This window comes from Barbatula barbatula, assembly GCF_947034865.1.
Source record: "Barbatula barbatula genome assembly, chromosome: 3".
In the NCBI taxonomy this organism is placed as follows: Eukaryota; Metazoa; Chordata; class Actinopteri; order Cypriniformes; family Nemacheilidae; genus Barbatula; species Barbatula barbatula.
Genome location: NC_136764.1, coordinates 30,505,959 through 30,520,277, shown reverse-complemented (window position 1 = coordinate 30,520,277; position 14,319 = coordinate 30,505,959). Strand labels below are relative to the sequence as shown.

The window sequence follows — 14,319 nt, the reverse complement described above, 5'->3', positions numbered from 1 at the left end:
CTATCCCGGAAAAAGATCCAGGCTGACTCCACATCGGGAATCAGCTCTATTCTACTCCAATCACAATTAAACAAATCATGGCAAAAACCCTGTTCATTAAATGTTTTGAGATTCCTCTTACATATTACGCGAGGTTTACATTTAGGCATTTTAGCATTCCTTATAGCAGCAACAACGCAGTGGTCACTTAGGTCATTGCAAAAAACACCAACAGCAGAAAATTTGTGCGGAACATTAGTCAAAATTAAATCAATTAAGGTGGATTTCTCATGGCACTTAAGATTTAAACGAGTGTGAGAATTGATTAACTGTGTAAAATTGACAGAATCACAAAATGACTTAAATTCATCTGAACAAGGCTTCAGCCAGTCCCAGTTTAGATCACCTGCTAAAATAATTTCAGAGTAGTCCAATCTGGATAAGAGTTGAATAAGAGTCTGCAATGCTGTACTCAAGGCAGAAGGAGGCCTATAACACCCAACAACAGTAACATAATAGCCCTTTGCCAACTCCATCTTCACTGCCAAAAATTCCAGCTGCTTACCGATTGATTCTGAATAGACTAACTTCACATTAAATTTAGATTTGACATAAATAGCAACTCCACCACCCTTCCTTAGTCTATCAGCACGAAACACATTATAACCACCCATTCCAATATCAGTGATTGATTTTGTCAGCCAGGTTTCAGATAGCACAACAATATCTGCATCTGTTAAATTCACCCAAATTCTAAGCAGATCCATTTTGGGTAACAAACTGCGAACATTAAGGTGAATTACACTCAAACCAGACATGGATTTCACATCAGATGGCAATGGAATACACTGCAACTCGGGTCCTGGATTTGGCTGCACATTGCCAGATAAAAGCAGCAATAAAAATATTAACCATCTCTGTTTACCATCAGTATACGAAGAATCTGTAGAATTTTTAAAATGAGAGTCCCAGTAATGTCTGTCATTAAATGCAAAATAGTCATTTAAGATCAAAAGACTTTGAAGTTGAAGAATATCTCTGGGTAGAAACCAGGCTAAATTTAAGTCCTCTTCCAGCTCTTTTGGCATTTGAGGGGAATGCACAAAGGCTGAACAGTTGAATCCATAGGCTATGTCCAAAGAGCCACAAATGTTGTAAGAAGTACTCACCCAGAATAAATCACTTGATCTTAGATTCTGCAAAGACAATGAACAAAGCAGCATTAAGAGAAGAGCCATGTTAGCAGAAGATGTTAGCAAAACCAGGAGGAGCTGACAGGGCCGCAGGATCCATAAAGAGCCTGGAGATATTAGCTGGGCTGCTAAGGCCTAGAGAGGCTAGCAGAACCTCAAGATCCAAGTAAAGCCTGAAAAGGCTAGCCTGGTGATGGTAGCTTGGCTGGAGCTGGGCTAGAGAAGGAAGATGGTAGCTAGGCTACTGGGGCCTGGAGCCTAGAGATGGTAGCTGGGCTGCTAAGGCCTAGAGAGGCTAACAGGGCCTCAATATACAAGCAGAGCCTGAAGATGGTAGCTGGGCTGCTAGGGCCTGGAGCCTAGAGATGGAAGCTGGACTGCTAGGGCCTAGAGAGGCTAACAGGGCCTCAGGATCCAAGTAGAGCCTGGAGATGGAAGCTTTTCTGCAGCAAAGTAGTCCATAATCCAATATACATTATTTCATCTAAAAACCAAAAAACTCAATCCTGGAATCTGCTAAAAATGTTACTCCAAATATGAGCATAAAAAAACAATTGAGTATAGACAAGGGGACAAACACACATCAGACCATACATGCCGCCATCTTGGATTCTACTAAGATATTAGTATGCATTTCATGTTATAGTTTAATAGAATAATAGAAGCACTTGAAAACATCTCATACACTTCAGAGGACCCTGGCTAATCATTGGTTAAGTGGAAATCTGCTGATGTCAATACAGTAAAAATCGAAAAGCATTGACTGATTTACAAGCAATTGCTTCTCCTTCACTTCGTCACCATCGAATCAACTGCCAGTTAATGATATTGGGCTCTGTCCTACATTTGGCTTTCTTGTTTAACACAAGGTGTTAGTTGAAAAAATTTCTCATTGCGGATGGGATAGTGGGTTGTTAGTTTCATGTCACGTTGACGCTTTACTCTGCTGTCTTGTAGATTCGATCAGATAATGACGAGAGGGTGAGTTTGCACTACAGCGTGACCGGACCAGGTGCCGACCAGCCACCAACCAGTGTCTTCTCCATTGATCCCATTTCAGGACAACTATCAGTCCTGAAGCCTCTGGACCGCGAGCACTTAACTAACTTCAATGTGAGTGAGTCTCATGCAACAAACCCAAAGTATGAAATGAAATCCCAAAGCTGCCAAAATAATTACTATTCATTTATACATGATCAAACAAAATAGTTCTTCTTTTTTTCAATTTCCATGTGTCTTATTTTGGCAGCATTCACAGTTTTTCCAAATCCAACTGTTGGTTATGGATTAATCTTTTCTAGGTTGTTTCAAACCTAAATGCTGGTTTGGCATACATATTAGGACATTGTCAGATGGCATCACGCCTCAGACAAAAATTAATCGTCAGTACTAAGCTCTCCCACAATCAGACATCAGGCGAAATGTAACCGTTGTATGTGGCCTGCCGTCTGCTGCTCTTTTCCTCGCTCTTAAATCCTGTGATTTTTATGTCTGTTTTTATGTTTATCGCTACTAACTACGGACTGTAATACGACAATTGTATATGATCGTCAAACACTATTAAACATCCGCATGGCTATGGACTCGATCAAGGGTGACATTGAGGATTTTTGCCGGTTTCCCCCACTTGAGTACCAGCACCTCCCTGCACAACAGCGCTGGTTTTCCGCTGATCTTCCATGGAGACAACGACGTTGGAGGAAGCGTGGCGGTATTGCTGCTCGTTTAAAGTGTCGTGCGCGGTCCTTTTCGCCTATGTGTGTTGGTCTTGCGCTAACCTGCGTGTGCCGCCTTGCCGGTGCCTTTGCATGGTCTTTCCCTTCCCATCAGTGGCTTCAACCTGTTGCTGGATGCCTCTCGTCCATACTTTCGCGCATCATCTCCCCCAGCTTTCGACGTCGTGGAGTGAACCATCTCAATCTTCGCTCATTAATTCAAACAACACAGCAGGAGGAAGCTGTACCGCCGCTCAAAGTGGCCTTGATCAACGCCCGGTCAGTGGTAAACAAGACATTTTTAATAAACAATTTCTTCACGACACAGGACCTGGACAACTTATTTATTACTGAGACATGAATTAAGCCGGATGACTTAAATCCTTTCACTGAACTAGTCCCGCAGGATTGTTTATTCCTTAATTCACCGCGGCTATCTGGCCATGGAGGGGGACTAGCGTCACTGTTTAAAAACAATTTCCAATGCCGCGGTCTAACAACTAGCACTTGTCGTACTTTTGAAGTACAATTGGTGCAACCTACATCAACAAACTCTCAGGTATTTGCCTTGATCTATCGTCCGCCTCTGCTAAATAAGGATTTTTTTAATGAATTTGCTGAGTTTGTGGGGGATCTTGTTATGAGATATGATAAAATTTTAATCTTGGGTGACTTCAACATTCATGTATGCCGTGACACTAAGCTACTCTCTAAAGAGTTTCTGAACCTTATTGCCTCCCTTGACCTGGACCAATGGGTGTCTGGTCACACTCATATTCAGGGTCATAATCTAGATTTAATTTTATCACATGGTTTACATGTAACAGACATTAGCATTAGTAATACTGGCTTGTCGGATCATTTTCCGATTCTGTTCTCTCTGCCTCTTAATGCTTCTACAAAAACTCGATTTTTTTAAAGAATGTGCTAAGGAGGATTTTATGGCTCTATATCCTGGTTTAACTGTGACTCAACCCATGGTTGTCACACCCGGGATATGAACCCAGAGTGTGTTGCTGGAAAACCCAAGAATATAACCACTGTTTTATGGTGCTGTGTGAACCCAACAGGCAGATAACCACAGGAAGCAGGTTAGAAGGAAAACAGATGATCTTTACTAATGTAACGAGAAGTTGATCAAAAGCTCTGAACAAAGACTTTTCTAATTAGCTCAAAAAAAACAGGACAACACAAAACAATAGGCTAGGCCAGATAACTTCAAGACTGAGCAAAGATACAAGCAATCGGATGTCTTTAAATATACATTAACTAACTATGCACAGGTGATCAACTTAACAAGCAGTTAATTAAGCAGAAGCTGTGGAAGGTCTTGTGTTCTAAGTCTCCCTCTGCTGGGCAAACTATGGTGTGACAGGGCCCCCCCCCTTTATGGCCGGCTCCCGACGGCCCAGGACGATCAGGATGCAAGCGATGAAATGTCTTGATCAGGTCTGGGTCCAAGATGTGTCGTGTTGGCACCCAGGTTCGCTCCTCAGGCCCATAGCCTTGCCAGTCAACTAGGTAGTGAAAGCCACGGCCACGGCGTCTTGAATCAAGCAACCTTTTCACTGTGTAGGTGGGACCACCTTCTATAATACGAGGGGCGGGAGGAGTGGGAGCTGGGGGAGACAAGAGAGGTCAATACGGGTCTCAAATGAGATACATTGAAGGTAGGTCTTACTCTTAAAGATCTCGGTAGAGCAAGCTGGTATGTAACAGGGTTGACCCGTCTGGTGATCTTGAATGGGCCAACAAATCTTGGGGCAAGTTTCTTGGATTCAACCTTTAATGGTAAGTTCTTTGCTGAAAGCCAGACTCTTTGTCCGATTTTGAAGTGTGGAGTTGCCCTCCTTCTCTTGTCCGCATACCTCTTGTAGCGGGTGGAAGTCCTCTTCAAAGCTATGTGAGCCCTTCTCCATGTCCTTCTACAGCGCTCGATGAATCTCTTGGCATTAGGGACTCCAACCTCTATCTCTTGGCTGAAGAACAATGGTGGCTCGAATCCGAATTGACACTTAAATGGGGATAGACCAGTGGAGGAACTGTGTAAGGTGTTGTGTGCCAGCTCTGCCCATAGCAAGAAACAACTCCAGGAGGATGGCTGATGAGACGTGAAGCAGCGAAGGTTTTTCTCCAACTCCTGATTTACCCGTTCTGTTTGGCCGTTTGACTGAGGGTGGAAACCTGAGGAGAGACTAACAGAAGAGCCAAAGAGAGACCAGAATGCTTTCCAGTAACGAGACATAAACTGGGGACCTCGATCTGAAACAATATCCACCGGAATTCCATGGATTCTTACCACATTTTGCAGTACAAGATCAGCAGTCTCTTTGGCTGAAGGGAGTTTAGGTAACGGAATGAAGTGTGCGGACTTAGAGAAGCGGTCCACCACCACTAGTACAACAGTGTTACCTTCAGATGTCGGTAAGCCAGTGATAAAATCCATGGAGATATGAGACCAGGGGCGTTGTGGGACAGGCAAGGGATGAAGGCCGGCAGGGCGCTGATTAGAGGATTTCTGTTGAGCACAGACTGGGCAGGCTTGTACAAACGCTCTAACTTCTTTAGCCATCTCCGGCCACCAGAAGCGTCTCTGAATAAAATCCATTGTCCTCTCAGTTCCTGAATGTCCAGCAATGGCAGAAGCATGTCCCCACTGGAGGACCTCTGATCTTGCTTCTTTGGGCACAAACAAGCATCCTGCTGGGACTTCATCAGGGATGTGTACACCCCGCAAAGCCACAAGCACAGTATCCTCAATGGATCGATGAACCGGTGCAAGGATACAGTCTCTGGGGACAATGAACTCTGGGGAACGGTCCCTCTGGGAACAATCATACTGGCGTGACAAGGCATCAGCCTTAACATTTTTAGATCCAGGTCTGTAAGATATCAAAAAATTAAAACGGGTAAAAAAGAGAGACCACCTGGCCTGCCGAGGGTTAAGGCGCTTTGCCTGCTGAAGGTAGGACAGGTTTTTGTGGTCGGTCCACACAATAAAAGGGTGCTCGGCCCCTTCCAGCCAGTGACGCCACTCTTCCAGTGCAAGTTTTACAGCCAGGAGCTCTCGGTTACCCACATCGTAGTTTCTCTCAGCTGGTGACAGGCGTCTGGAAAAGAAAGAACACGGATGGACTTGGTTATCTGTGATAGACCTTTGGGAGAGCACTGCTCCAACTCCCTCTTCTGATGCATCCACCTCCACGATAAACGGCAATTCAGGGTCTGGGTGTACCAGAATTGGGGCAGAAGAGAACAGTCCCTTTAACTTGTCAAATGCCTGCAGAGCCTCAGGTGGTCCGAGGTGGTGATCCCTTAGTAAGGGAGGAGATGGGTGCTGCAATGGCGCTGAAATTGCGAATAAACTTCCTGTAAAAGTTGGCAAAACCAAGGAATCTTTGTACCTGCTTTAGTGATTTGGGCTGAGGCCAGTTGGTGATGGCAGATACCTTCTCAGGTTCCATCTGGATGCCTTCTTGAGAGACAACATAGCCTAGGAATGAGACTTGAGGCACATGGAAAACGCATTTTTCGAGCTTTACAAAAAGTTGATTCTCAAGAAGCTTCTTCAGGACCCGTTGGACATGGTGAATGTGTTCCTGTAGAGAGTCTGAGAAAATCAGTATGTCATCTAGATAGACAAACACGAAACGATTCAGCATGTCTTTCAAGACATCATTGATGAAGGCCTGAAACACCACTGGGGCATAAGCTAACCCAAAAGGCATGACTTGATATTCCCAGTGGCCAGTTGGGGTACTGAAGGCTGTTTTCCATTCGTCTCCCTCCTTTATGCGTACCAAGTTGTACGCACTTCACAGGTCTAACTTTGAAAAGATTTTAGCTTTCTGGAGCAATTCAAAAGCTGATGCCATTAATGGGAGAGGGTAACGATTCTTTACAGTCACTTTATTGAGTCCACGATAGTCTATACAGGGCCTAAGACTACCATCTTTCTTGGGGACAAAGAAGAATCCAGCACTAGCTGGTGAAGATGATGGGCGAATAAAACCAGTACTCAAAGCATCCTGGATATATTCATTCATTGACTTAGTCTCTGGGCCAGAGAGGGAATATATATGACCTCTAGGAGGAAGTGCACCAGGAAGAAGATCAATAGCACAATCATATGGTCTATGAGGGGGTAGCTTAGTAGCACATTGTTTGCTAAACACTTCTCTCAAGTCATAATAATCAGGAGGCATGAGCATTAGATCTTGTGGCTTATTCAAGGAAATGGCACTCACCTCTTCAATAGCTGCCAGAATTTCTTTACTCCCGACTAAAGTGAAAGCAGGTGAGGTACAAGAATCCTTGCACGCAGAGCCCCAACGAAGGAGAGTTCCAGAGGTCCAGTAGAATTGTGGATCGTGAAGCCGCAGCCAGGGGTAGCCTAGAATAAGGGGTTCTCTGGAAGACTCGATCAGATAAAAAGAGATTCTTTCATGATGGTTAACATCAATGGTCAAACATAAAGGAACTGTTCTGAACTTAATTATTCCAGACCCTATTGGTCTGCCATCTAGGGCTTCTATCTTCCAGAATGAAGAGCAAGTCTCATAGGGGATACACATTTTCTTAGCCAAATTACTGTCCAAAAAATTATCCGCTGCACCTGAATCCACAAATGCTTTCAAAGTCACTGTCTTCTCCCAGTCATTCCCCCAAGTAAGCGTAGCTGGCAACAGTAACCGGGAGTGAGGAGTGTCAAACTGAGCAGTTCCACTCGCTAAGGTCCCCACTACCCTTAGCGAGCTTTGGCTTTTAAAGCTAATTCTGGGCACGAAGAGCGCAAGTGATTTGAGCCACCACAATAGAAGCATAGACCCTCTCTCGTACGTCTCTCCCTCTTCTTAGGTGAAATACGGGTCCTGCCAAGCTGCATAGGCTCCTCCTCTGTCTGTGGAGTTAAACGGGAAACTTCTGGGACACAGGGAGATGATAACATGGACAAGTCTCTGGAGGTGCAGCGTTCTCTTCTTCTCTCACGAATACGGTTATCAATTCGGACAGCTAAAGTTATGAGTTCCTCTAGACTTGTACCCCAATCTCTACTGGCTAATTCATCCTTAACCCCTTCGGAAAGGCCACGATAGAAGGTTGAAATGAGTGCCTCTGAATCCCACCTACTCTCAGAGGCCAGAGTACGGAATTCAATGGCGTATTCAGCCACAGATTGATGCCGCTGATGAAGATCTAGTAGTCTCCTAGCCGCCTCACGGCCACTGACTGGATGGTCAAACACTTGTTGAATAGTCTCTGTGAATACCCTTAGATCAGAGCAGATGGAGGATTGTTGTCTCCAGAGGGTTGAGGCCCAATCCAGTGCACGATCACTCAACAAGGAGATAATGTATGCAATCTTAGCCCTCTCAGAAGCAAAGGTAGCTGGTTGGAGTTCAAAGACGAGAGACACTTGAGTCAGGAAGCCCTTGCAGGTACCAGGCCTCCCATCGTAGCGCTGAGGAGTTGGAATCTTTGGTTCTTGGGGCATTGGTATAGTTAATGGTGGGGTTTCTGGGGCTGGTAGAGGTTCTCGGGGCAAGGATGTTTGTAGTTGTTGCAGTGATTCCCCAATCTTGTTCACCACATCGGTCAGTCTCTGGAGCTGGGTCTCATGTGTTCCAAGCAGTACTCCCTGTTTGCTAATAGCGCCGTGAATCTGTTCAGTCTCTGCCCGGTCCATCTCTTGTTATGGCTCAGTCTTGCTGTCACACCCGGGATATGAACCCAGAGTGTGTTGCTGGAAAACCCAAGGATATAACCACTTTTTTATGGTGCTGTGTGAACCCAACAGGCAGATAACCACAGGAAGCAGGTTAGAAGGAAAACAGATGATCTTTACTAATGTAACGAGAAGTTGATCAAAAGCTCTGAACAAAGACTTTTCCAATTAGCTCAAAAAAACAGGACAACACAAAACAATAGGCTAGGCCAGATAACTTCAAGACTGAGCAAAGATACAAGCAATCAGATGTTTTTAAATATACATTAACTAACTATGCACAGGTGATCAACTTAACAAGCAGTTAATTAAGCAGAAGCTGTGGAAGGTCTTGTGTTCTAAGTCTCCCTCTGCTGGGCAAACTATGGTGTGACAATGGTTCCATCATTAGGCTTCTTAGATGCTGATGATCATTTGAACTTGTTTAATTCTATTTGCTCTAATGTTCTAAATGCTGTTGCTCCAATCAGGGAAAAGAAAAACAACCTTAATCATGCTTCAAAACCATGGTTAACTGATAATGTTCGTTCTCTCAGACTGATTTGTAGAAGGGCTGAACGCAAGTGGAATAAGGACAGACTACATGTTTCCTATGAAATCTTAAAGAACTCGCTTGCTGTATTTCAGCGAGCTGCTAAATTTGCTAAAAATCAATACTTTTCTGAGTTGATTCAACTCAATAGTAATAGGCCCAACGTTTTATTTTCAGTGATTGACTCTGCTCTTAATCCTACTGCTAATCAATTCCCTGAGATGTCTGACTCTCTCTGTGAAGCTTTTGCGATATATTTTAATGAGAAGACCTCACTGACTAGATCTCAAATGCCTTTGTCAACCTATATGCCATTGGAAATACCCTTATGCTCTTCTACATGCTGTTTTTGAGCCTGTTCCCCTTGACTTGCTGACTAAGATTGTTTCAGCTTTGAAACCTACTAGCTGCTTTCAGGATGTGATTCCAACTAGATTTTTTTAAGCAGGTTTGGTGCTCTCGGTCACGACTTGTTGTCTATTATCAACAAATGTCTTCTTACTGGGGTTGTTCCAAACAGCCTGAAACATGCCTCTGTTCTGCCTAAACTTAAAAAATCAAATTTGGATTTGTCAGTTCTGAGTAACTATCGTCCAATTTCTGATTTACCATTTCTAGATAAAGTGGTTTTGAGTCAACTTCAGTCTTTTTTAACCGATAGTCAGATTTATGAGAAATTTCAGTCTGGTTTAAATCATGTCACAGTACAGAAATTGCACTTTTTAGAGTCATGAATGATATAATGCTTTTCACTGACACCGGGTGATCTGTGGCTTTAGTCCTGTTAGATCTCAGCTCTGCTTTTGATCTGGTTGATCATAATATTAAAATTTCCCGTCTTGAAGTGTGCTTGGGTTTTCGGGGTACAGTGCTAAAATGGTTACGCTCGTACTTGTCAAATGGAAGCTACTCTGTTCTCATCGGGCAACAGGGTTCATCTAAAAGGAAACTGGGGTACGGTGTTCCGTAGGGTTTTATTCTTGGCTCGGAACTGTTTAATTTGTATTTGCTACCCTTGGGATCCATTTTATCTAGACATGGGGTTTCTTTTCACCTGTATGCTGACGACACTCAAATTTATTTGCCTCTGAAGCGAGAAGACAAATCTGCTTTAAAACCACTAATGGACTGCCTTGACGAACTGAAACTCTCGCTCTCTGGTAATTTCTTGAGTCTAAATGAGAAAAAGACGGAAGTTATCTTGTTCGGCCCAAATGACCGTAGTACACATCATCTTGACCTCCAAACGTTATTACCTTACAGCACCACCTGTGTTCGGAATTTGGGGGTCTGGATTGACTACAACCTTAAATTTGATAAGCAATTAAGTGCTGTGGTTAAATCCTGTTTCTTTCACCTCCGTCTCTTAGCTAAGGTTAAGCCATTCTTGTCTGCTAAGCACTTTGAGATTGCCATGCATGCATTCGTAACATCCAGATTGGACTACTGTAATTCACTATACGTTGGTGCTTCACAGAAATGCATCACCCATCTACAATTAGTCCAAAATGCAGCTGCTCGCCTCCTCAAAGGGAAGCGTAAATTTGACCACATCACACCAGTTCTGATCTCGCTCCATTGGTTACCGGTTAAATTTAGAATTGATTTTAAAGTTTTGCTATTTGTTTTTAAGTCACTACAAAATCAGACTCCACAGTACTTATCTGAATTGTTTCACCCTGTATCTCAGTCAAGATCACTGAGATCGGGGGACTCAAATTCCCTATCCGACCCAAGAACTCTACTAAAAAATAGGGGTGACCGTGCTTTCGCAGCCTATGGACCCAAGCTGTGGAATAGCTTACCGCTTTATATTAGATCAGCACAAACTCTGTCACTTTTTACATCCTCTTTGAAAACATTTTTTTTCGTTAGCTTATAAATTATCGTGATGTTTTTCTTTTTATGTACTATTTTGCTTATGTGCTTGTATTTTATATCTTTTTGCCTTGTTAAGCACTTTGGTCAACGTAAGTTGTTTTTAAATGTGCTATATAAATAAAATTGTATTGTAGTGAATTGTATTAAATGAAAAGAAATTTAACAAGTAAAACATTATAATTTTTTAAAGATATTTGGATGTACGTTAAGACCCATTTTCATTCTAAAAATCAGGATTTGTGGTTTTCTTAATAAATGTATGTAGGCTAATAATTAGCCTAATCACAGCTGGATGTATGAAGACTACGAAGTACTTTTTTATAACTTGTGTTTCATTATGTTTTATGTTATTGTAGTGTTGGCTGTCTGTTTGGCCTAAATTTATGAACAAAGTGAATTTATAACAGGATCTGTAAATGATTACTTTTTCGTTGTAATTTTATGTTTTGGGATATACAGTGCCCTCCACTATTATTGGCACCCTTGGTAAATATTAGCAATAAGGCTGTAAAATTAAATCTGCATTGTTTCTCCTTTTGATCTTTTATTTTTAAAACTACAATATTCCAAGATTTCATTAAAATAATACAGTTGAAGTGGGGGGAATATCACATTATGAAATAAACAATTCACCCTGGTCACAATTTTTGGCACCCTTGTATTCATAACTTTCTGCAACCTCCATTTTCAAGAAAATCAGCTTTGTGCCTTTTCTTTTAATGTCTGACGAGGTTTGAGAATAAATGTCGTCAGAGTTCATTCCTTCATACAGAATCTCTTAAGACCCTTCAAATGTTGGTGCTATCTTATCTTCAGTTCATCCCACTCATTTTGTCTTAGGCACAGGGCCATTGTCAGCATGCCACGGTAGGCACACAAAAGAGCGTACTCTTTCCTACAGAAGGGACTTGCAGCATTTTGCAAAATCTCTGTCTTTGCAAAATCCTAGTTGTAACCTTGTTATCTATATTGTGAAAAAAGAAAAAAGTGCCTTTTGCACCCGCAATGTTGTTGAACTGAAACCTGTAAGTGCCTGCACATATCAAGCCACTTGATGGAAAGCCTGCAATCTTAAGCTAAAAAAGCAGCAATGCTAATGCTATCGTCACAGCTTTAGTAGATTGGGCGGAACGCAGGCAAGGAGTCTAGACACTGTCATATGATGGTGCGTCTTGTGATCCATGTTAGCCTTTATCTTCCAATTGTAAGTATTATAGACCCCTATCTACCTATTATAAGAAAATCTTTGGTACAACTAACGGAAAACTAAGCGTTCTGTCATCAATCGTTATTTTAAACGTATTTGACCAGCAGCCATATCACCCTGTAGACCAAGAGTGGTTACACACTAAAGCTAAACAGTGCTGAGCCTGGTCAGTACCTGGATAGGAAACCTCCTTGGAAAGCTAGGTTGCTGCTGAATGAGATGTTAATTTTTAAAGCTGGGGTGCTGGTCTGTATGGGTCCTAATGCCCCAGTATAGTGATGGGGACGCTATACTGTAAATAGCATTGTCATTTGGATGAGACATCCTGACTCTCTGTTGTCATTTAAGATCTCATGGCACTTCTCAAAAGAGTTGGGGTGTTATCCCGGTGCCCTGGCCAGATTCCCTCCACTTGTCCTAGTCCATCATGGCCTCTCCTGAATTGGCTCTGAATCTCTCCTCTCCACCTGTAGCTGGTGTGTGGTGAGTGCACTGGCACCGTTGCACTGTGCCCTCAATACCATCATCCCTTCCAAGCTAATCATCAAGCTTGGAAACCTAGGCATTAACAACTCTACCTGCAACTGGACTATGGACTTCCTGACGAACAGCCCTCAGTTTGTTAAATTAGGCCACATCTGCTCCACCACCATCACCCTCAACACTGGCTTACCACAAGGCTGCGTACTGAGCCCTGTACTGAGAACCAACTGTCTTCAATTATCCTGGTAAACTTCTATCGCTGCACGATAGAGAGCATCCTGACCAACTGTGTCACAGTCTGGTACGGGAACTGTTCTGTTGCTGAGCGCAAGGCACTGCAGCAGGTGGTGAAAACAGCTCATCACAGGGACTAAACTTTCTCCCATTGAGGACACCCGGAAGAAATGCTGTCTGCGTCCAGCTCGCAGCATTCTCAAGGACTCTTCTAACCCCGCTCATAGACTGTTTACCCTCCTGCCTTCCGGAAGGCGCTTCCGGTGCCTCCGGACAAGAACCAGCAGACTAAGAAACAGCTTTTTTCCCAGAGCTGTTTCATTTAATGAACTCTGCCCCCCACTGATTCCACTACCTCTCTTACCTTTTACTTCAATGCTGCTATAACATTGTTTACATTGCACTACAGGGCTGCCATGCATGACTGAACTGTACACACCAGTACTTCATGTTATCTGCTCTACCGGATTGTTTACACACACAGCATCATTTGCACTCACTTGCACACCAGGAATATTATGCCGAATGCTCATTTGCACTAATGGACCACTTTCATAACTGCACTAACTTATCTACTCCACTGTAACTCTATTACCTGCATCTACTCATCTATTGCACTGTAACTTCAATAACTGCATTAACTAATCTACTGCACTGTAACTCTATTAACTGCATCTACTCATCTATTGCACTGTAACTTCAATAACTGCATCTACTCATCTATTGCACTGTAACTTCAATAACTGCATTAACTAATCTACTGCACTGTAACCTTATTAACTGCATTTATTCATCTTCTGAACTGCAACTTATTAACGGCATTAACTCGTAAACTGCACCCTAACTTTAATAACCACATTCTCATATTGTCATGAGTCAGCCTTCATGTCATGTCTATTCTTGGTCTTGAGGCAGATTCATGACGAAGTCTTATGTTTTATGTGAGAGAGAGATGTTGGCCCGATCGGTTTTCTATGCTCTCTCTCCGGTCCGTGTCTTCGTTCCTGCCATCTCGTTTCCTCGTTAACCTTCCCTGAGTGTTTCAGTACCCGCACCTGACCCTTGTTAATTATCCTTTGTCTGTCTCCCTTTAAAACATCCTCGTGTTCATTGTCCTGTGCTCGTTCGTTGCATTTTGTGTACGTTGTGTAGATTGTTTGCCTTGCCTGCAAACCACACGTGTTGGATTTTTCCTGAACTTCCCTGTATAGTTGCTGTGTTTTAGTTTAGTCCCTCATGTTAATTTAGTTAGTCTGTGTTCTCCAGTTTTTGCTCCCACGTGAGTAGTGTTTGTTTCTTGTTTTTAGTTAGTTGTGGTCCCTGTTTTTACCCCATTGTGGGTTTTTGTTTATTCATTAAAGGACTTTCTG

The 14,319-nt window shown here is 42.9% G+C and overlaps 1 protein-coding gene across 1 annotated transcript in view; it reads left to right on the top strand.

Annotated features, from left to right (window-relative positions):
• Positions 1–1,436: 1,436 nt before the first annotated feature.
• The window catches only part of LOC306891610 (cadherin-2), a gene marked incomplete at both ends in the record, with an annotated part of 74,236 nt that continues 61,353 nt past the window's right edge, over positions 1,437–14,319 (top strand). The window contains 2 exons of the mRNA XM_079451974.1: positions 1,437–1,505; positions 2,130–2,285. Coding sequence (XP_079308100.1) covers positions 1,437–1,505; positions 2,130–2,285 — 225 coding nt within the window. The remainder of the gene's footprint in view (positions 1,506–2,129; positions 2,286–14,319) is intronic.